General features: G+C 45.9%; 1 protein-coding gene across 2 annotated transcripts; it reads right to left on the bottom strand.

Annotated features, from left to right (window-relative positions):
- Positions 1-1,378: 1,378 nt before the first annotated feature.
- On the bottom strand, positions 1,379-23,294 carry LOC119455174 (uncharacterized). Of its 2 annotated transcripts, none has more exons than XM_049669577.1 (4): positions 23,122-23,294; positions 8,465-8,579; positions 5,702-6,001; positions 1,379-1,848 (listed from the first exon to the last, which is right to left on the bottom strand). In XM_049669577.1, the coding sequence occupies exons 2-4, from the start codon at positions 8,546-8,548 to the stop codon at positions 1,699-1,701; spliced, it is 534 nt and encodes a 177-aa protein (XP_049525534.1). In that variant the 5' UTR covers positions 8,549-8,579; positions 23,122-23,294; the 3' UTR covers positions 1,379-1,698. The 2 variants fall into 2 exon arrangements, with proteins under 2 accessions (XP_049525534.1, XP_037572545.2); XM_037716617.2 differs by lacking the exon at positions 23,122-23,294 and adding an exon at positions 15,992-16,100.
- Between the last annotated feature and the right edge of the window lie 1,187 nt (positions 23,295-24,481).

The raw sequence follows: 24,481 nt of genomic DNA, 5'->3' as shown, positions 1-24,481 counted from the left end.
GTGGCAGTATGAATTGAAGTAAACAAGCTAAGTAAAAACGAGTTATTGTGCTAGGGCTCGGATATCCATTTGTCATCGGAAAAAATCATTTATGTTCATTAATCAAAGCCAACGGCCTTCTTCAGCACTTTACCACCCCTTTTCCGTATCGGGTATGTTTCAAACCTCTTTCCTTGGACGATGCCGGAGGTATAGTGCAGAGCCGCGCCAATAACATTACATCACCTTCAGGTCTGACCTCTCTTATTGTATTGCACTTTTAATATTTAGGTCTGAGAGGATTTAAGAAAGAAGGCATGCGCTGTCAGTGTTTTGTTTCATGACATTTGTTACTGGGCTGCCGTTCTCAAAACTCTGAGGAATAATTTTGTCAAGAATGGAGACCTGGTATGAGCAACTTTAGTGATAGAATGGCGTGGCAATATAAGCCGCATATACATAGCCATATATATATATATAGTCATATAGCCTAGCATACATATACCTAAATATACACGGAACCCCTCACGGTGACGAGGACGGTAAGAATTCGCTTAGAGCGTCCATATAATTGCTATCGCAATAAAACGACAGGAAGCTGAGCAACCTGGTGGGGGTTCATGGTGCACGGAAAGACAGGCGTGCAAAACGAGGACACGAGATGAACAAGATTGGCAGCACAAGCGCCGACTATCTTCTAAAGGGTCGTACAGTGGCGGAAAAGAAGTAATAACACGAACAAGGCGTGCGCATATAATTTTTCGGTGTCCGTCTCATTTTCCGCCACTTTGCGACTTTCTGGTCGCTAGTCGGTGTTTGCGTTGTCCTTCTCGTTTCTCTAGTGTCCCCGTTTTGCAGGATCTGCCATTCCGTACCATGAGCTCCGTCAAAATTGTATCAGCGCGCTATCTCGCGGCAGCTTAACCGAGTTGGTAATAATGATAATAATAAATGAGATTATAATGCTGATGATTAAATGAATGACTAAAGGAAACGAAGACAAAAGATGTCGAAGGATTACGCAGCTGAAGGGCATCATATTGTTATCGCTGAATCAACGCAATATATAAGGAACCTAAAAATAAAAGAGGAGAGAAGGAAAGAGGCAAAGCAATAGAAATATATTTTATATAACGTAAAGTGTTAGCCTCCACTGTCATACTTCATTGAAAGGTCAAATGCGGAAATGACCACGTGTTGGCGTCTCAGGGTTTGGCAGAGGTTTGGCAACGTTGACATGACTCTCTCTCGGACGCTGTGTCTTGAGAAGTTTCGGAAGGTTAAGGAGTCGCCTAGCGAATGAGTGACTTTCAACTAATAATGGTGTATGAGAGATATTTCTACTTCTTTACCCTGTTCACGTTGCATTCTGAGTGCTCAGCAATACAAGTGAGCAATGTACAAAATCCACAGCTTATGGGCCACTGGTCTTGCGCGAAAAGGCACAAGTTACTCTGCAGTATTTATTCGATTCTCAGTCGCGAACATTTTCAATACAACAAAACCTACAATAAACCAACGATGACTGAATATAAAAATGTAATACTAAGAAAGACAGTTCAACCTTGAACCTGCAAAACGCGATGCGTCATGAATTGCAGTTATCATTTTCTGGAAAACAGCGTCTAAAGCTTAGAAGGAGCAAACATCATCCCCGGAAAATGTCATCCGAATGCTCGGTCCTGGTGAGTGGTGCGTCCTTCGAGTCACAGCCTGGCTTTACCCAACGCGAGTTCTGTTGCGGGCTATGCTCTGTGCGGCTTCCAGGCGCTCGTAGTTCAATCCGAATGGAGAACACTTGGCGCCGACGTCACGCTGGATCTCGAACAGTGCCCAGCCTTCCGAGATGTTTGGAATGTACATTTCGTACTGAAACAGCGTAAAACAAAAGTAAGCAGTACATACATACATACATACATACATACATACATACATACATACATACATACATACATACATACATACATACATACATACATACATACATACATACATACATACCTACATACATACATACATACATACATACATACATACATACATACATACATACATACATCTACACTACATACTGACATACACATACATACACTACATACATACAATAACATAACTACACACACATACATACATACTACCTATACATACATACATACATACATACATACATACATACATACTACATACATACATACATACAATACATACATACATACATACATACATACATACATACATTCATACATACATAACATAATACATACATACAACATAACATACATACCATACATACATACATACATACATACATACATACATACATACATACATACATACATACATACATACAATACCATACATACATACATACATACATACATACATACATACATATCATACATACATACATAACTACAGAGCGAACGTCCAGTAGTGGACGTTTGCTGAAAAGATTTGTTTAAACCCTGCGTCCACCTTGCAGATTTGCACAGTATTCACTTCATTATTGCCTCTCTTATTGGGTACGTCTTGTCATGGTTGTAGGCAATATTGTGGCGAGAACTTCCTCTACGTGTTATTCACGTACTGCTATAACTTTACACCAAATACAGTTTTTTTAATTACTTTTAATAATACACGTCATTGATTTCTATGTACAAGATTAGGCTGTTGTAACATGCTGCAATATACACCTAAAATATAACTTGCTTTTTAACTTTTGTGCAGATGAATGTTTTGAGTTTGTAAAAGAAGCGCGGGATGTTGTTATACTAACTGGGTGGTACAAGCTTTTGTTATACATATTTAGGTGTTCCATCTTGGTGTTCAAACTGCCTGATTGGTCGCCAAGCGCAATGTGCTTAGACCAATCAATTGAATGTTGTGTTTAACAAATCCATTTTATTGCGATAGCAATTATGACACTCTAGGCGCATTTATGCTGTCGCCGTCGTCGTTGCCGTGAGGTTCTGTATAAAGCCCGTTGGCGATAAAATCGTCGCCGCGCGCCGTACGCTATATGTGCGAGTGAAAGCGTGGCTTGCGGCAATCGCGGCTTGCGCGCGGCAAGGGCGGGAAGCGGGGAGGAAGCGCGCAGTATTCCAGTCGCGCACAACGCTCCGGAGGGAGGGTAGGGAGGTGGAGGGGCCTAGCTTTACTGCGGCCGCGGGCTCCCCCCAGGCTGGAAGGCGCCAGGGGGAGTGTGGGCAGGTGGAGGGGCCGCGCTTCACTGCGGCCGCGCGGTCCCACTGAGCTGGAAGGCTCCGAGGGGGAGGGTAGCGAGGGGGGAAGCCACCTACTACGCCGCGCCTCCGCCCGGGCGGCTGTATCTTAAAAGGCAGCCGCGGCGGGGCACAGTCCGCCCTCCCAGTATTTTCGTGGCTGAGATCGCGTTGATGCGAGCACCGGCATGAAGCTCAATTCGATCGTTGCTGCTGCTGCTGCGCTAACTCACTCCAGCGTTTTTAGTTTCCGCGGTCATCGAGTGAGATGCGTTCATGTTTGCTTGTGCGTGCGTGACATCATGCTCGTTAATTTAGTTTGTGGGCCTATGTTTACAAGTTTACACGACCGATAAAGCTACTATCCTTACTTGTATAGCTGTCCACTAATTAGCTTTCGCAATTGATGCTTCGCCTTTCGGGAGAAACTTTGACTTTTTAATGAACATTGATAGATAGATTGATTGATTGATTGATTGATTGATTGATTGATTGATTGAAGTGCTGTGTAACAGCACCTAAATAGCCTCCCCTGACCATTGCACTGCTGAGAACTGTGCCTGTGGGCCCTAGATAAGGCAATGTCGCGGATAGTGGCAAGGGCCTCGTTAATTGACGGCACGTTCTTTCGCGCCGACTCCTTGTACCACTTACATGCTTGATCGGACGTTTTATTTTAATGTATCATTTGATGAAGCATAACTACTCTTTATTGAATGCAGATAAGTTTCGTTTCATCACGCCTCGTAATCCTGCAATGTACAAAACGCAACTATCTAAACTATATGCTACTATCTTGACACTAGACTCACAAGTTCTCTAAATAAAAATAATAAAATATATGCAGCTCCAACGCATATATTGGAATCTATGAGAAACGAAGTTTTTGTGAAGCGGTTACTTAAATGGCTACCAACCAGCCCGCGTCAATGCCATAATTCACTACAAAACTAAATTCGATGCTTACAATTGTCTTTATTTTGATCCCATGCAACGTGTAATCTTACGCAGTTTATGTTCATGTACCGCACAAGTTACAACTTTTTTGTCATGCAGTGTCTAAACACTGCACCATCCACAAGCTATGCCGAAACGCAAACAGCAGTCCATGTCCATGCATAGTGTCACAGGTCTACGCAGCGATGTAACGAAGACGGAGACGATGTATGATGCTTCTTTAGGGAAGAATGGAGGCCCGGTATGCACAAAGTATTACACATGTGTAAATATATTTTATACCGCTTGGGCCATAGTGACACGTGCACGGTATTCTGGGGGATTGGTCAAGAATGGACGCATACCCAAGTATCCTGCTGTGGTCAAGAATTATATAGGCCAAGAATGGTGTAAGCCAAACATAAGAAATAGTTTTGGAAGCCGTTAAAAATCATGCGCTATACCCAACAGATATATGTGCCCTTTAGACTTACCTAGCTAAGCCGACATTATACGTACTGGCTTTGTGCGTAGATGTTTACAGCGAAGCTGTAAACCTCTCGTTGGTCAGAATATTTCGTGGCATAAACACAAAACGCCAAGGGGTTGGGGGGGGGGGGGGGGGGGGTATTCTGCAAGAGTCAATGCTCGGGAGAGGAAAAGAGAAAATGAGAGTGAGATAGAGAGAGAAAGAAATTGTAGCAGCACCAACGAGGCAACGCACATAGCTTTTACCGATGCTGCTCGCGTTGCCTAGCAGCGCACGCGCTGAGGCAGTAGCGATGACGTCACCTCGCGTTGCCTATTAACCGCCAGCGCAGGTGCGCACTCGCTTCGCCCGAAACAGACACGGCTCCGCCGAGCACCCGCCAGCTGCGCACTATTGCGCATACGCCGTGACGTCATCCCGGTGTGTCGTCTGCAACGCGCCGCCCGTATACTGTGCATAGCTTTCGTACAGTGTGCATGCGCTTGGCCTCGGGGTTTGCCATAAAAGGGGCTACGCCTAGTCGTGCAATCTTTCGCTAGATATCGAGCGGCTAGCCTCCAACGCGTTCGGCGTCGGCAAGCAACAGCGTTCTTGGCACTGTGCCAACCTTGGTTAGCCTGCCTGCCTTTGTGGCATGCCAGGAACCCTGCCGCTCGTAGGCGCCGACGTGTCCAGCGCTAGTCAAGTGAAATGTCGTGAAAGGGAAGGTACCTCCGCAAATGATCGCTCGAGAATACCTTCCCTACATGCGTAGTTAAGTTAAACCAAGTTAAAACCTAGCAGCAACCAAGTTAATACCTAGCAGTACCAGCGAGGAAGACTTCAGGATTGACAGTTTCGCTGTGCCTAAGCTTTGCAAGACCGAGTGCAAGCTTGCCCGGGTTTCTTTTTTTTTTTTTATCAGAAAAAAAATTACGCTCACTTTACGTCGGCCAACGTGCAGTGCTAATATAGGCCAGTTTCCTGGAGCTTTCGGCTAGCATACTGACCGACCGAGCGATGAACGAACGCCAAGCCGTAGTGAGATAGGCGAAGAAAACCTCGCTTTAATAAAGTTCTCGAGCGAGACGCTCACCTTCTCAGCAATGCTCCGGTTGGACTCGTAGGTTACGTAGTACCGACGGTCGTAATCCTCGTAGGTGACGTATTCGTACTTGCCATCCGAGTCGTAGCGGCGTTTGCCGCTGAGCAGGCTGTCATTGCACACGAAGTCGTAGTCCTCCATGTAAGACCAGTCGCAGGGCTTGTTGGCACTCGACGGCTGTTCGCCTCCTACAGCTCCCGCGTATATCATGACGCCCAGCGTCGAGGAGAACATGAGCCGGAACTTGTCGTCCTCTTCCCGCAGTAAGGACACGGCCGCCTCGGCAATACTCTGCAGAAAGCCATTATCAGCAAACAGCGGTTATCATAGTCGTCATAGTTATCATCATTATCAGTAACAACTACAACAGCCTATTCAAGTCCACATCAGGATGAAAACATCTCGAACCAATATCCAGTTACCGATGTTCCACGTCATCAGACTGCATCCCATGCGTTAAATGTTTGTCATCTATCTACATAAAAAAAAACTGACCCACACTATAAAATTTGCAGAGACTCTACCAGAAGTCCCTCGCTAGTGCAAGCAAGGCACTTAATTAGTAAGGTTGGGAAACACTTAAATATTGTTATTTGATACTAAGGTTGATCTCGAAATACCGGACCTAGCGTCAGCAACGTTATCGGTATGTTTTCACAGAGCAAAGCTCACTGACGTCTTGCAGCAGTAAGGCTGTGTATGATGACGTAGTTCATCAAACGATTAAAGAACCAACCTCGGTGGTTATGCAATTTTGCGTTTAGCATGCTGTGGGAGGTTATTGCTTATGGCACTGTGCTGCTCTTAGTGTTATAGGTGGCGCGCCCCTTACAACCATGTCTTACGCGCACGCGAGAGCCAATCGGTACTTGGAGCGCCACTTCCTCAAAAGACCAGTTCAGAATTCCGCGCAGCGTCTGCGACCTCTGTGCAGCGTCTCAAATGACGCCTGCGTCTTCGACCAGAGGTGCAACGTCTCAACGACAGTGCCTCAAAACGCTACCTGTCACAAGGGGGAATGCGGGAACGCTCTCCTTACCACACGGTAGCGGTGCCGCCTATTCCACCGCGCTGTGGTACAGTGGTACCGTACCAACGCGCGGTTTTTACAGCTGTGTAAGACTGCACTGTCACATGCCGCGGTGTCCTCGCGGCTATATGTAGTGTTGCACTGCTGAGCACGAGGTCGCGGGATGATAACCCGGCCGCGGCGTCCGCATTTCGATGTGGGCGAAATGTAAAGACGCCTCTGTCCCGTTCATTGGGGGCACGTTAAAGATCCCCTGGTGGTCAAAATTAATCTGGAATCCCCCACTACGGCATGCCTCATAATCAAATAGAGGTTCTGGCACGTAAAACTCAAGAATTCTTTCAAGACTGCACTATCTTCGGGGTCGGCCCACGAAAACGGCTATACAGTCCAAAAAGTCGCGGTTAGTTCCCAAGGAATTAATGCTGAACGCATTAAGTGAATAAACCGGAGCGCTGCGCGCGCTTCTTATGATTGCGCTTCCATTTGGCAACTGTATCAATCACACGAATGGAGCCAGCCACCGTATCGTGACGTCATCAGGCACCCACCTACCATGGGTACAAAACTCGAAACTATTTTGTAGGAACACGTATCATATAGTAAGTTATTTAGGACCACCATCGCTTCGGTGGTGGGATATGTGGATGTCATCTCACTGCCACGTGAGTTTCGTTCGTTCAGTGCCGACGATTCGCCTACTCTCCATGACCTGTTTTGTTATCATGTTCCTGCTATCTCGCCAGAACGCGCTTGCGATGTCAGCTAACGCATGACTGTTGAACGTCTTTGTTCTTTTCCATAAAAACGGGCCAGCCGTCAAATTTGTAGGCACACTCATATACATGTTCGCGGCATGTTCTAGTATTTACCTGATCATCGTGAGCGAATCTAGAAGGTTCAATGGTGCAGTGTACAAAAGCGGCCAGACGCAATTAAGCACGAGCATTCGAGTCGACGCCCGCTTGTTGCTATCGTCACGGCCGAGTTTTTTGTGCTTTATTTCACAATTTGGCATCCTTCCGGGCTTATCTTGTCCCCAAAGAGCAATCGTCACCTATCTCGTGTCCGCTTTCTTCAACACTGCGCTTTCGGTACGTTCAGGTCACAAACGTGTATGCGCGTATCTGCGCGAGATAACCTTTCTGGCATGAAATCATCGGGCGTGCAGCGCTAAAGAGAGGATGTGCACCCAAAATAGAGGATGTATTGTTCGGCGACAAAGCAGTCCCAAGAGTATGTAAAAAAAATGTGTTCGTTTGAGGGGACAAGTTCACTCAATAAACGAATCCCACTTTGTCCTTGCTCTGGTTTAACTGACCTATGGACCATCTTATATGTAGGCGGCAATATCATCTATTTTTGTTTCCTCACTAGCCTCTCAAACTTGTGCTTATTGTTATGCTTTCCATAGCCTCGTTGTCCTCAGCTTCACTTCCTTTAAGGTTACCCTGTTATCTTCAAAATGTAGGTTAGAAGAGGCGCAGTGCAGTGGTATACGTTATGGCGCATCAAATTTGTTCGCGCAGAACATCTACGGGTCATTCCACGTTAAGTGTCCCAGACGTGTCGCTTGACCATCGGATATTTTTTTTTTTTTTTTTGCGAAGCAGCATGGCCAGATTATTTACTACATTGTTCACAGTCGCTCCTCACCATACTTCTGCTGAAAAAGAAATTTTCACGTGACTGCTTTCAAAGTTCTCTGCACCGACTACACTCACGAAGCTGGGAAGGGTGTCGACAGAAGCCATCACGCATATTGGTCGAGAGATGCAGGTGGCTGGTGAGGCGTGTAGCTCGGACATGTGGGTCTGCAGAATGATTGTGTTCAGGTTCCTGAAAGGAAATGATTAAATGTCACAGACAGAAGGTGCAAAGAAATCGCGCTAATTCACTTCAAAAAGTTCATTGACCCCGCTTTACTTTTACGCACCGCCGTCTTTAAAGTGAATTTTCTGTGCACTTGAGTTCATTCTTATATCCGCACTGGTACAATTTCACGGCCTTGTTTATTGCGAAATTCTGCAGGTACGCGTCAAGTCGTGCGCAGTCCCTGATTAATACGGAAGCGAATGACCCCATTCACCTAAAAAAGAAGATAATGGCTCGACAGGTATGCCAATTACATAAAACAAAAAGAAAGAAAGGTTACACGAGCCAATTTTCAAAGGAAAGGTTACCTCCCTCAGACTGTTCCCATATCCGCTGGTCGGGTGTTCACCTACCAGATAGTTTTCCCACGTAGGAATTTTCTTAATATAATTTATTCTAAGCGAGCGGGTGTTTTTCATTACACGTCCCTTTAGCGCGGCGGGCACTATATTGTCGAACAGCCATCGCAATCAGTCGCTGATTAACTAAAATTACTTCTATTTCGTGAAACTGCTGAAAGGAACAACACTCAAGAAGGGCAGACAACCCCTTTTGCCGTCGACCAGTTTTTCTCCAATAGAGCTCTTTAAATCCCGCGCTTTGGGCCTCACGAACTGTTCCCGTCTCGAGCTTAACCTTTCCACCGAGAGACGGCGCAGCGCCCGCGGCGCAATTCTTTTTTTGTGCGCAGCAAAGCATACCGCTCGGTTAGCGCAGCGGTTTTATTGTTCGGGACGAAACAAAGCTATTATTGCACGACATGTGTTTGACGGTGAAGGCAACGACCTCTTAAGTACAGACAGCGATGAATGTTCACCGACAACCGGCCGCGCCGGCCGCATTTCGACGGGGGCAAAATCCAAAAAGACCCCTGTACTTATATACCGCTCTGGCTATAACGAACCCTGTATTATTCCCTTTTCTATTGTAAACTTACATGTGGGTGGTTCGCATGGGGTGCCACTACACAAACAATTTACAACCTTGTCATTCTACAAAAAAATATATATTGCGTTCTTTTGAAAATTATTACGGTAATGTGCGTGATTTAAGAATAGTTGTCCTGTTTACGGAGCATGGTATATTACGGGCAGACTAGTAGTATCACTTGAAGACTTTGCAACTAATACATCAAAACATACTTTACTCAAAAAGTGATTAATCAAATTCTGCCTATTGTCCAAGGTTTCCTAAACCAAAATATACCACCCAAAATATTAACAGCGCCCGATAGACAGAAAACGACATACCAAATAGCTCATGTACTGAACAAGATCGAACAGAAATTAAACTTCAGTAACAATTCAACAAATTTTAAAGATCACATTAAAAGTTAATAATGCATTAAAGTATACGCTCATAAATAATTTTTCTGTAGTTGTGTATCCTCATTTTTGATATATTGGTTCTTGTAAACATATATATGTGTATATGTGTGTGTGCATATAACTGTTTGTGGATGTGTGAATATTTCTGTATAAATAAATGCATTTGTATGTAATGTATATATATATATAATTTTCTTATATGGCCCAATATGTATTTTATAAAATGAACTATGTAAGCGGAATTATTGGCAATCAAACACGCCTTCCGCTGTGCTTCCCTTCATTCCTCAATGACTTGCACTGCGAATGCTACGGCGGAGTGGGGCGGGGCCACAACGCTCCGCCTTCGAAATGTCACCGTGGCTCGCAGTTCAAATTTCATTTTGGATGTTAACGTAGACGACGCGACTTCCCATTTTGGTGCTTACGAGTCGCTCAACGTAAGCCAAACGCGGTTGTCCTCAGCGAGCCTCAGTTCGATTAGCCAGTGGACTCGTGGCGGCACCCCGTGGCGGCCGCGGTGTAGCCGACCGCAGCGACCAATAGCAGCCGCTTATTGGAATGTGCTTTATTACGTAATAAAGCACACAGAAGAGACTGAGGATCATGGCTTCAGTTGAAACGAGAGCGTTTGAGAGAAAGGTGACTTTGCGCTCCACTTGCTAGCTCCACGCACGGTGTACGGCAGCAAAACTTGGCTGAGATGTTCACAGCAGTGTACGCTACCCGAGGACTATGTTATTTCACAAAGCCCTAGGGATGGTTCAGGGCCCCTTCAAACACAAACGTATACTATCTCACTCTAATTTGAGGTGACTCATAGTCCGTCAAATCTTTGCACAATGTGTACAAAATCATGCTAGACATGATGGAATTCTTTAGGAATAAATATCAGTTCAGCAAGGTCGACATTATTATATTTACTTTATATCCGTCTTCCAAACTTTTATACGGAGTGACATCAATCAACGCAGAATTGAAACTTTCCGCATTCGTCAATGTCAGTGTGACGTTTGTTTTATTGAACTGCAACTACAGACGCCTTGCTTCTGTATAGAGCGCATGAATCTGTATATCACACATCCCAAGTTCATCGAATTAATCACAAGACATGTTCCTTCTTGATTTTGTCCCGTTCGCGTTTCATTATGTCGGGATGGCGTCGTCAGTGCGTTTAAAACAAGGTAGCTGTTCCTGCATATGCTAATTCTGGACTAAAAAAGCCAGGCGTGTGACGTCACTGTGTTCGAGTGACTGGAGACACTACCCACCCCAGCGAGATCTTGACTTCATGATATGCGCAGCAATCGCGCCACTTCTTTGCCGTTCCACTTATATACGGCTTATCAGCGGACAATAAACGCGAACTCGCTTAGCCGCTTGCACTTGCCTAAGGCGCCGGCAGAAACCCTCTTCAGGGGGTTTTAATTCGCGAGGACCTCATTACAGCGGTTTCCTCGAATTCGTATCTAATTAAACCTCGATTTAACGATCACGATGGGGCCTGAGGATTGTATCGCTAAATTGAAAACTTTGTTAAGTCTAATAAAACATTTTAAAGGCTCTGCGAATATCATTATATTTATTCATGAGCAAAATGAAAAAAAAAAAACTTCATTTTCGCATGTATGCGCACTTATCGTAGAGAGCGAGTTCATTGATATCATACCAACTGTTCGTTCATGTGAGAGGTAAAGCTTTCCAACAGGTCAACGGCACTTGACAGCTGAACTAAAACCCGGCACACACATATGGTACCCATATTTCCCCCAAAAAACATTAGTAAATCAGGCCAGACGATAACTTTGCTTCGTTGCTTAGTTTCTCAACGTATAATGCGCTAGTGTGTCGGGAAATTGAAACGTCGTTAAATTGAAAATTTCGTAAATTTGTATCGAGGTAAACCGGGGTCTCAATATATGCTACTCGCCAAAAGCTTTCATGACATTTCGTATTCCACTCTGAGACAGTGCTCACGGAATGAAACGCGACAGTCAGAACGCGTGGCCGCCAGCCCTAGGAACAGTAGTCCGCCCTAGGAAGCCTACATGTAAGCGCTGTTTTAGGATGGTGACAGCCTTTGTAAGGGCACTTGCCGCCGCCAGCTAAATTGGCGGGTTAAATCTGGGGCACAAAATCGCGAAAGACCAGCTGATAGACCACATTTCCCGCAACCCTTGGTGACGTGAAATTAATTAACTTCTTTTAATAAACTTTGGCCTCAGCAACCAGATACAAATGGCACGTCTGAGCGCCGTACACGGCACGTCTACGTTTTAGTTAAACAGACTAGTAAGGACAGTCTTTATTACAGCACAATTAGAAAAACACCCTTTATATATTATGTACAACTGGAAGGCAACGACAATGATTATTGCAGTTCACATTCTTGGCGTGAGATAATGCTACCACGAGCACGCCATCGTGCCTTAAAGCTTGTTGCTTTATATGTGTAGGACGACGTGCAATAGAAAAGTAAGTTTGATGTGTTAAAATAAAAGGAAAAGACAATGAGTATAATAAAGATGTATGCAGGTTTCTTGCGCGCATAGGCACAAAACTAAATTAAAGAAATTTAATAGATCGCGGGCCAACATGAGTACATCAGAGCGTGACAAAAAAAAAGCAGAAAGACTAGGTACCAAAATGGTTACCCACCAAATTTGGCGGTAAATAGCAGTCAAAATTTTGGTGTTGTCACCACCCTAAAACGGCGTTGCATGTAGGCTCCCTAACTACGGCATGCATATGCCACCCGTGGCTGCCCGTGGAAGGAAGCATTGTGGCAAACCGCGTGGGCGAGAACGTTTCTTGAACAGGCTTACTCTTTCCGTTTCCCGGCGAGAAGTTCTGCGGTGAATCGCAGACGCGATGGTGACTACTGTTGCGACTGTACTACCACGGCCGCTGGATAACGAAAAGGCACCTTTTTATTGCGATAGCAATTATATGGACACTTCAACCGGATTTCTGCCGTCGGCGTCGCCGTCGTCGTCGCCGTGAGGTTCCGTATAGATAAAATCTTCGCCGCGCGCCGTATGCCCGAGCGGAAGCGTGCGGGGACGCGCGCTATCACGGAGAGCGAACGCACTCAATCTCCCACGCGCAAGCAAGGAAGCGGGAACCCAGCGCCGGAGGGAGCGGAGGGGAGGGGGGGGGCGCACTTCCTCTCTGCCAACAACCGCGCTCGTCGCTCGCTCGCACCGTCGCTTATCTCCACACGGCTCTGACCTTTATGCGCCGTGCATTCGCCGCTCAGTTTCCGTTGAAGCGATAGACCGCACGTACCTTCGCCCGCTGCGGCGTATGCTTGCTGCCAGCGTTTTGACAGTCGTTGTCTGCAGTCATTCAGTGTGATCTATTCGTGTTTGTTTGTGCGCGCTCACACCACGCTTGTTCATTCAGTTAGTACTAGTCGGGCGACATTTTCCAACGCACGCTACACATGCAATGCTGCCCGGATCGGCAGTGCAGCACTACAGGTGTGTCCCTTCGCTCGCGCTGCCCACGGGAAGCGCTTCTCATCAACACCACCGTTTCACACGCGTCTTCTCGTGGTCATCGAGTCTCTCTTCATGTCGGTCTACTTACGCCGCAGCACACCTGCTTACTTAATCAGCTCATGTTTACTACAATTCATATTGCTACCAAAGCCGCTCACCTTACTTCGTATGGCATTGCTGTATTGCTATCGCATTCATTGCTTCGCCCTTAGGGCGAAACTGTGACATTTTTTTTTATCCAGCGGCCGTGGTACAACTGTCGCGTTTCATTGTGTAAGCACTGTAGCTCCTCCTGCGTGGTGCGCATTGATCCTTGGAGTTACCCCGGAGCTTTGGACACGGTCGTAAACCCGACGTTATCACGCTCGCGAACAAAAGCTTACTTGCTGAAAAGTCGGGGTTCTATCGTGTTTCGCGGCATTTGGAGAGCCCGTTGTTCCTCCGGCATCAGTAGATGTTGCTGAGAAACGAGAACTACAGAGCATTCGTAGCTGCAAATAATGTTTCTGACAGTGAAGCTAGCAATTAATACTCTGGCATTTCGTGCGGGGCATAGCTCCACATGGAAAAAAAGTTCCAAATTAAAAAAAAAAAACGGGCAAGTTTGCACTCGGTCGTGCAAAGCTTGGGCACAGCGAAACTGTCGATCCTCAAGTCTTACTGGCTGCTACTGCTAGGTATTAACTTGGTTGCTGCTAGGTCTTAGGTTGGCTTAACTACGTATGTAGGGAAGGTATTCTCGAGCGATAAATTTCGGAGGTACCTTCCCTTTCGCCACATTTCGCGTGACTAGCGCTGGACGCGTCGGCGCCTACGAGCGACAGCGTTCCTGGCGTGCCACAAACGCAGGCAGGCTAACCAAGGTTGGCACAGTGCCAAGAACCCTGTTGCTTGTCGACGCCGAACGCGTTGGAGGCTAGCCGCTCGATATGTAGCGAAAGTTTACACGACTAGGCGCAGCCCCTTTTATGGCAAACTCCGGGGCCAAGCGCATGCACACTGGGCGCAAGCTATGCACAGTGGGCCTCTTCGATTATCTGTCTCTGACAGTCCCGGACTGTCCAAGAAGCTGTATACGCAACGTTCATTGGTTGAAAGCACTGCCTCGGGCAGTCCGGGACGGATAATCGAAGAGGCCCAGTAGCGCGCAGCTGGCGGCTGCTCGGCGGAGCCGTGTCTGTGTCGGGCGAAGCGAGCGCGCATCTGCGCCGGCGGCGCCGACGGTGAATAGGCAACGCGAATAGACGTCATCGCTAGTGCTTCGGCGCATGTGCGGCTAGGCAACGCGCGCGGCGTCGGCAGCAGCCCTGCGCGTTGCCTCGTTGGTGCTGCTACAATTTTTTAAAGACGATAGTCTTTCTTGGGGAACTTAAACGCTGAAAATTTGGTCTGTCTGTCTGTCTGTCTGTCTGTCACCCGATTCAGCCACCCGGCCAAAATTGGACCACTTGCTTACCGCCCACACTACTTAAACTGGTACGGCTGTTCATACTTGTGAACGTAATCGATCGCAAAGTAAATATTACGCATATCTGAGGCGCAACATCACTAGGTAAGTATTAGGAGCTGTGTTCCTTTAATAGAAAATACATAGATACGTAACTCTAAAGACCCTAGTTTCTTAAGCTGCGCTGAAAATGCCATGCTATGCGCGTTTTATTTGCAGCCCGTCGCTGCAGCCTCACGTGCAAGCTCGCGCGAGCAAACGCCGCTGGCGCGCAGCGAAGCATAGACCGCTGCATAGACGGAACGCGCGGAGTAATACATTTTAATGGCCGTACTTCTTGCGCAGCTTTTACAGCGTTGCACCTGGCTGATGTATGAAACGGAGTATAGGATGGCTAATTTAGCAGTACAGAGTTTGGAGGCACATAACCGTAATCCGTAGCGTTCATTTAATTAGGAATACATATTGTACTGGTTTTTGCGTTAGTAAATGAAGAATCAATGCGTTAGAAATGGCGTCGAATGCGTTAGAAATGGTGTGGGAAACGCTACGCGTTAAAAGAAGCCGACTGAAGCCGCGGCTCTGCAGCCGGCTTTAAGTCAACGGTAATAAAAGGTCCCAACAGATGGCGCGAGAGCAGGGCGAACGCGGTAAATTTGAATTGAATTCAGCAAAATCTCCATTGCATCCATCATGGGAGGAGTGAGAGGGGAGGGGAAGAGCGTGAGGGGAGGGAGGGTGGACAAGAGAGGGTGTTACTTATCAGGGGTGGCAGAAGACTATCGTCTTTCGATGTCATTTGCAGCGAAGCAAGCAGATATGCGGCCAACTTTTTCTCTCTCTATCTCTTTCTCATTTTCTCCTTCCCTCTGCCGAGCATTGCACGTGCCGCGCGCACGCTATCCTTCCCTCTCCTTAACGTCCCATGTCAAGGCAACATGTGCACGCACGGAGAGGAGGCGAGGCACACGCCGCTCCGCGAGGTGGTTGCTAGGCAGCGCAGTGACGTCATAGCTCGGCGAGGTTTTGGGGCAGCAGGCCTTTTTACGGTTAACTAGAACAGCTTCGCTGTTAAAATGGAACAGACCGTGAACTTACTCATGCATTGGCAATACTTCGGATACGAACTGCATAGCCGCGTTCTGGGTGTACAGCCAGACGCCAAGAAAGGTCATGTACTCCAAGTCGGATTGCCCCGAAAGGGCGTTTGCAAAGGCCTGCATAGAACACATTGCCACTAGTTGAGACATTGCCGCAGTTGAAAGGAAACACCTGATTAGTGTACCAGCATCGATTACTGCTCAGGTTAGACAAGAAGGCATTCGCGATCTTTTATTCACTGATGTCTGCATAATGCGTCATATTAACCACCCATTTACTTAATAATGCGAATATTTCTTGAAAGTATGCAAGATCCAGTAATAAATTGGTGTAAAGAGTAAATCATGTGCCCTATACATAAAGTGGATGGAGACTTGAAGTGATCAACAACAGTCAAACAAAATAAGTGTCTGCATGAAGTCAGTGTTCGCCAGAGTCCTAAAACAAGTCCGCTTATCGAAACGTTGGCTTCGGAGAAATCTATTATTCGACTATTACGGATAAAATAAGACGTCGAAGTGCCACAGAGCGCAATTCGCTCCTTTAGCAGTATCACGCCAGTGTCAATGAACCAAACGCTTCAATATTGCTGCTAAATGATTATTTTAGTCAACGCGTGCGATTTGCTATACATGCTCAAAGTAACCGCTAATCCTCCATTAAAATAGGATGCAAGCCCGCGTGAACCATGACTCCATTTCCCACAGTGTATGTTGAGGTGCCTATGGACGGCCCGAAAATCCAGCGCAGGGGTCCGTCAATTTCTTTGCATGTGCAGGCGAGATGCACTCAGGACTCTGTGGTATCCTTCTTCATTTCAACAAACGCCCACCTTGAACATGGGTGCCAGGATGTTCGTATTCGGGCCGCTGTGGCGAGCAAAGTCGAGCACGCCCATTGCCCTCACGCGCACCGTCATCACGAGATCGGACAGCTGGGCGCCCATTTTCGGAATGCTGGTCGTTGCGTCGGACTCGCTCAACGAGAAGCTCACGCCGGGAGCAACGTTCTTCTGGGTAGCGAAACCCTGCGGCAAGACCATTGCGTGTCAAATGGCCTCACTGAGCAGGTCTGGGGACGTATTCTCGGACGATCACTCTCGGCGATACTATCACCTTTGCGCGACGTAGTGCTCAACCAGCCAATCAGCTCATCCGGTTTTGCTCAGCCAGCCAATCAGTGCACGGCTGATGGCCATGGCGATAGTATCGCCGAAAGTGATCGTCTCAGAATACGTCTCATGACAGAGTTACTTGCACTTCATTTGCTTAAAGGCCCCATAGATGGGTCATTACATGAGTGGTGGGAATAACACAAAAATAATCGGTGAATCTCTCTTTCAGAGAAATTGCTTATAACACGAAACTGAAACGTTTATTCCAAGAAGCAGTACCAGCTTTGCTGCACATTAACAAATACAGTTCCATAAATGCGCACAGTCTTATTTTATTAATGACAGTTTCGCTTGAAGGGGGCGAAACAATGACAACGATAGCAATCACGCGAGGTCTATGCCGCGTCGCAGCGTAAACAGCTCCCCGGAGGCTATCAGGCGTCATAGTTATATCCGACGCGACGGTGAGTGCGCGCGTGGCGAAACTGAAACGTGCGCGCACGTGCGCACGTGCGCATGCCCATACACGTGTTGTAGTTGAGCCACTGTGGCGCAACCATGTGGTGATGGTTGTTACCTACCGAGAACGCCGTCGCACGTAGGCGCCGAAAAAGTGAAAGCTTATTGGAAACATCTCTTGTTCAGAAAGTCGAAAAAAAAATACGGTAGACGACCCTAATCTTTGACTTTGGTGTCTCTTAGTGGCACTTGCACCTCGGCGTTGGTGTTCTGTGCTTTGGTGTAGGGTAATTTGTGATTTCTAATTAATTCTAATTATCCCAAACACTTCAGTAACTGAACTTGTAACTAAGCTTATGCTTTGATATCATATCTATAATGACACCCATGAATATTGTACTGTACTGCACTATTTTTTTTCTTTTCTTCTAATTTATTTCGAATTTCGTCCCCGGTCGTCTCAGCTAATTAATTCTAATTATTCCAAACACACCAGTAACTCAACTTGCCACCGAACTTATGCTCTGATATCATATATATAATGGAACCCACGAATTTTGTACTGCACTTCTTTTTGTCATTTTTTTTATTTTTTAAACTTCGTCTCACATTATTTCCAATTATTCCAGATACTTTATCAATTCAACTTGTAGCTAAACTTATGCTCTGATATCATATCTATAATGACACCCGTGAATTTGGTACTGTACTGTCTTTTTTTTTTTTTTTGCTGAATTTCGTCGCCGATCGTCTCGAGGTGAACCGGAAGTGCTGCGAAGAAGCAAGAGTGTCAATCGATGCTCGTGCCACTAAAAAAACAACGCATGTTTCACAAGCAGACATTAAGCTACTGTGCTATAACAACGCGCTTTTGTAAGCAAACTAAATTTGGGGTACCAGCGAGGGGTCGTGGGCGTCATGCACAAAACATTTTCTACACATGAAACGCCAGCTAGCCTGAGTTGCAATATTCAATCAGGACCCCATATCGTTAGACAAAGACACAGACTGAAATGGGGAGGAGTGTTTGACAGATGGCAGTGTTTGGAAGACTTTCGAGCACGGCTATTTTTACTACCCACTTTGGTGCCCTAGTGCTGGGCATGTCTTCGCCAAATTTCTCAGTGATCAAATAAATGGTACCTAAATGTCCTCATTGCAGCCGATAAACTTCATCAAGAGAATAATTTGTTTAATAAAGCAAGCCTTTGTATGCCTATTTACCTGACCATCAGCTGGGAACAAAGCGGCAAAATATGGCCGCAAAGACACTTTTAAGCACTGCGATCTTTACTATATACTCTTCTAACTGTCCAGGCTGCCCGCATGTAGTCGACAAAACTGCTCAGTGATAAATCAAATGATGCCTAAATGTACTCATTACAACAAATATACGTCGTCAAGAACACTATTCATTCAATACAACAAAGCTTTCTAACCTTTCTATGCCTACTTCCCGAATCATCAGGTAAGCGCAAAACGGCAAAGTATCGCCATCTCGTGAATTGGCATGATGATGATCACGTGACGTACAGTCGTGAGCAAAAGTATACGGACCACAGGGTCGCCAGAAAAAAGGAATTTCTTCGTAATTAACAAGCATAAACTGGAATTAATGAGTACACTGAAAAGTTCGCAACGCCAAGTTTAGACTGCAGTGCTCAATTTCAAGTTGCGTTCATAGGCAGAGGAGAAAATCGGCTTTTTCGAGCAACCCCTGGTCCGTATACTTTTGCTCACGACTGTACGTACATATGGGACTTATTTTCGGTGAAGTACGGCGTAAAACACTTTCGTGTTAAACAGATCATTCATGAAGTTGACCATGCTGTAGAAAATGTCGCAACTGCATCAATGAAGGCATGATGAACTGGTGATAGCTGCGATGCTGTACGGAACGTCTTACAGCAGTTACATAATGAATGGCGCTCTGTAATCCAGAATAAAATACCTTGCACGCCAGTTTTAGCAAGCAGAAATGGAACTGGCTGACGCACCCAAGTGTAGAAAAAGAAAGGGGGATGGAGAGGGCAGGTTAAAGGTGTTCTTACACAAACATGGACGGACTCTGACATGCTCTTATTAACATCATGATGTGCGTTAACATCATGATGCGCGCTAGCGTGTGACTGTAGATTCAAAACAAGTGCTGACAGAATGTTATAGGGAAACTAGAATGGAATGTAAACGCGTTATGGTGATAGTTCATGGCACGGTGGATTATGAAACGTGCTCGGTGGCTTATGAGCAAAGAGGTGCAGCATGGTTGAGAATTAGCGGTCTTTTTTCACGGCCGCTGCAAGCGCTGCACTGGGCCCTTCACTGCATTGTCCGAGCAGGCGTGAAAAGCTCTAAGTGATCTTTTTGTGATTTCAAAACAATATAACGAAAGAAAAACTCGAAGGTGCAGTCATCCGCTATGTATATCTGTGAAGTCAGTCCTAAGACCCGAAGCGCGAACATGAAGTTGGGTTTCCCGTTGAGCTTCAAGGCTGACAAACACATATTCCATGCAAAGCCTCTCTCTACACGAAAATTGTCATGTCACTTGCATTAATATTACACTTTCGATTTCTCTTTCTTCCGGAAGGCCGTGAGCAGAAGGGCTGAGGGTAAAGGGAACTCCGTCCCCGAGTCCCGTTTCTACACTTTTTTTTAAACAAGTTCACGCACTGCAGAAACACAGCTAATGAAGACCCAGTCATTAATTGATTGGCGCATTGACTGAGCCATCGATTATTTTATATATTTAATGACCGACCGACGGACCGACGTACTTGGCAATTTTAGCAGTACCGAGGGTAACAGTAATAGCAAAGAATTAGCGTAACACTGGAGGCGCAAAGCTAAAGAGACAGCGGAGCTGATGGGCACCTAGCTAGTCCTGGCTATTGGGCTAGGCTAAGCACTACCAAGTCATCCCCAGCATTTTCCGTAATTTATTGGTTATTGATTGATTGTCAATTAGATATTGATTAGCTATCGATTGGCTATTAATGACTGACTAAGCTTAAGTAGTCCCAACCATGCTTAGCATGATTTAGCCAGGCTCAGCTTCGCTAGTTCCCAGGGATGTGTGCCATTGCGCTTGGACCCTTTCTGCACTACCGCCAGGATCGGCCAATATTTTTTCCGACGCACCACGGACTTCCGGCCGGCTTAAACAGCTCCGCTGTGAAAAAAAATGCTGAAAAGGAATTGCCAAGGTTTTCATACGAAATCCGTGAGAAAAAAAAACACTGCTTACGTTGTCAGCGCCACCGTATCAGGTCACTATGTTATCTCCTGTTGCAGAAATCCTCGTGGATATTTTCTCATTTCGACGACAAGACACAACAAAGAGACTATGAATTCTAAACGCCTCAATGCAACGCACAAGTACAAAGGTGAAATCAACTCGTCAAGCTAACTTAGGCGATAAAAAAAAAGGTCAAGAAAGCGCAAGCGGGACTCAACGGTCGGCGCCATGTCCCTCATTGGATCGAGTTTTGCACACATAGCATGCAAAGGTATCATTGCTATAAATTTACTTCTGCTTGCATTTGAATTTAGTGCACTCGTTCAGTGGATTTGTACCTTAGTTTGCGCATTAAATTGGGTACATTTGGCTGGTCACTACCGCGCTCTGACTTGAATTGCGACAATGAGGAGCTCGTTCTTGATCGGAGAGAAAGCGTGACCGAGCCGAGCGTGCAGCCGCTTGCCAGAGCAATATGAGGCCGTAAAAGGAAACGCGGATGCGCGTCTCCTGTTCAAAATAAGCAAGACGCACAAGTGGCGACGCCCCACCGCGGCAGACGCCACGCCAACATCGGCAGAAACGACGTTAGCAAAAGCCCGCCCAGATGTCGGTTGCACTCTCAGGGCCAAATAAAGCACCTCAGGGACTTTAAGGTCAAAAGCCTTCGAGCACTCTGGCGCAGTGTTCTGAAAGAACCAGCCGAATGTGTTCAGAGCGCCCGATTCAAACCAGTCAAATGTAACGCGCGCCACCAAAGCACTCTGGACTGCTCAAAAACGCTCATAAGCGTGGGCACAGAATGGAGGAAGACATCAAGAAAGTCAGCAACCAAGTACGGGATTCATGATTACTACAGCGCAAGCAACGAAGATGAAGGGGAGACACGAAACGACAGTACCATGCGCTGACTATCAATTCACTTTTTTTTCTTCTTTTTTTATGAGACACAAGCATTTTATAGAGACGCCAAGCTTCTTCTCGCGCATGCTTGCCATAACTCTACACGCCATCACATCACTAACAAAACACACCGGTATCAACTGTTACGTTATGTTGATACCGGTGTGTTTTATTTTTTTAAAAGACACCGGTATCAACATAACGTAACAGTCTAGAAGAGCAAGTTCATTGTCCAGAAGGGTAATGAACTTTGTAGTTTGCGCTTTAGTAATTATCAATTGATACCAACTAGCCCAATTTACCGTTCTCCAAGTACGGGATAATTGAAAGTGCAAATAAACATCCAGACGTTCTCAAAAAGAAAGTGAGAGAAACAGTGGCAGTAAACTGCATGCAATGGGTGGAGACAAAGAACGCCATGGATATTTTACAAGAATGGCAAGGAATAAATTATAAAGAAACAACTGTAGTATAACACAAAGGACAGTACCTTGCTATATGAGGCCCGAGCTGTTATTTGCCTAAGGACAAAAACATACCGGAGCAAATATACGCAACAGGATGAGACATGTGTGTGCGGCAATGAAAATCCGGAGACTATTCGGCGAATCCTAATGGAATGCGAAAGTATTCACCCAGCGAAACCCGTAGGAAACGTCTCCCTTCCATAAGCGCTGGGATTTAAAGCGGATGGTAGCGTTTGCCGGTCAGGAGTCCAGATGAGCAAGAGTCGTTTAGAGTATTGGCAGAAAAAAAAGCATCGAAGAAATTTATATGACCTAATCCACTACAGGCATATGTAACTATACAAGGCAGATGTGGAGGTTTTAAGGAAATAAAAAATAATGATGCTTTACTGATAAATATCTATAGATTACTTGATTTAGCTCAAGCCAGCTAGCTGACTATTTGTTACCGCCCCTATTCGAAGGGATGCAATCATCATCACGACCAGCTTAATGTACCAATAGCGTTGTCTTCGTCCGACGTGTACTCCATATTGGGTAACGCTGCACGTTGGGCTTGTTGATATAACATGATGGAGGCAAAAGGCGTAGCGCATCAGAAACAGGAACTTCCCATTCTGTCGCGAGAGGTGCTATGAGCTTGCTCGGAGCACGTGTTCTTATTCAGACGAGAGAAGTGTATATATGTATGCTGTGATCCCGCAATAAAAACGCGTTGTTGAAAGTTGGCGTCAAACGTGTGTGTTGTCTGTGTTCTTCTTCTTGTGTCCTGCTTCTAATGCGCTACGCCTATTACCTCCATATTGCGATTGCGTAACCCTTTCATCTTTCGTGAGAGCTCCCTTACGTGGCCATGTCAGGTACCTCTCAGGCTTAATTCTTGCCTGGTCTCCACAAACCTGCTGGAAGCAAATTCGATTTGCCAAGACACCTGGCGCTCGCTCACCTTCTGAAAGGCTTCCCACGTGCTGCGCCTGTACAGGGGCTCGAACCTGTTGTTGACTAATGTGAGGTCCGGGTAAATTGTGTAGTCGCACCAGCCGGCCACGATGGGCGCCACAGCCAAGAAGCTCTTTCCGAGCACGCAAAACATCAGGCCTTTGCGATACGTTGCAGCCGCCGTCGTAGCTGCGAAGTGAGCGCGGAGATAAGTTGGCTGTCCAAGGGAAACACCAAAATCACCTTCTATAATTCTTATTGTAAGGCAGCGCAATTGGAGACACTTGTGAGAATACCTACAAATGATAAACATGCGTGTGTTCAGCGTTGTTACACGTGTCTACAGGTACGCTGCTTCTACCAAAACAATGGTAATAAACTAACCACCCCACCGATGTCTTCTCAGCAAGTTCGCTTCACCAGAGTAATAGGACGAATGTGGTCGCAAGATATCTGCATAACGGTTCGACGGAGAAGGCTAGTTGATTACTTTGCGTGGTTCTTGCGTAATAACGCAAATGCCGCACGCTGAACAAAGTAACACTTCCACTGCTAGATTGTCATTTGTCCTACCTGTGCGTTGTTATCCAATAGCATAGTCATGGGAGAAACCGTAAATTGCAGATTGTAATAAAAAGCACCCCTGTTTATTGTTGGTCATGTTATTATAAAATATAAGTGCTATATTGATAAAACTATTTTAATTTCACTATGGAATTGTATCGTCATATCTGAAAAAAATGTGCGACAAGTGTCCCCATTTTCGGCTGACAAGGAAATTTATTTACCCGTAGGCACGCGTACAACTGTTGTATGAACGTAGAGTACAATATAACGTACCACACATGCAATACATCGTACTTGATATAAACAAAACAGATGAGCAAACAAAATAGTAAATTGCGTCGCGATAATCTTTTAACAAAGAGCTCTATGTTAAAAAATTGCAAAATGCTCATACAGAACATATTTAGCCATTGCCTTCCAGCCATTGTACACTGTTTCTTCATCTTGGAGTTCACTCCAAACATTTTTATAAGCATTGTTTCATCCCACCCGTACACGTTAGACTAACGTAATGAAGCATCATCAGACTGCCTTTATCCTTGTTTTGCCTCTACACGGCAAGTTGTGTATTGAATGACTCACTCGTGCGGCCAAAACCTCCACTTAGCCTATGAAAGAGGCGGCGTAGTAGAGTGCTGCTGCTTCAGATGCAACCGCAGCAACCAGCATGCCAATCTGACATATCGTGCTGGGTGCCAGGTTTACCGAGCTTTGCTTTCCTGCAGCAGGGTTTAGGCGTGTTATCCACAAACATTTAAGCGCGTGATCTACAAATATACGTATACGCTTCTATACCTCTT

The sequence above is a fragment of the Dermacentor silvarum genome, chromosome 6 (genome assembly GCF_013339745.2).
Source record: "Dermacentor silvarum isolate Dsil-2018 chromosome 6, BIME_Dsil_1.4, whole genome shotgun sequence".
Lineage (NCBI taxonomy): Eukaryota > Metazoa > Arthropoda > Arachnida > Ixodida > Ixodidae > Dermacentor > Dermacentor silvarum.
The sequence above is the reverse complement of the archived record's forward strand: the minus strand, read 5'-3'. Positions and strand labels throughout refer to the sequence as shown.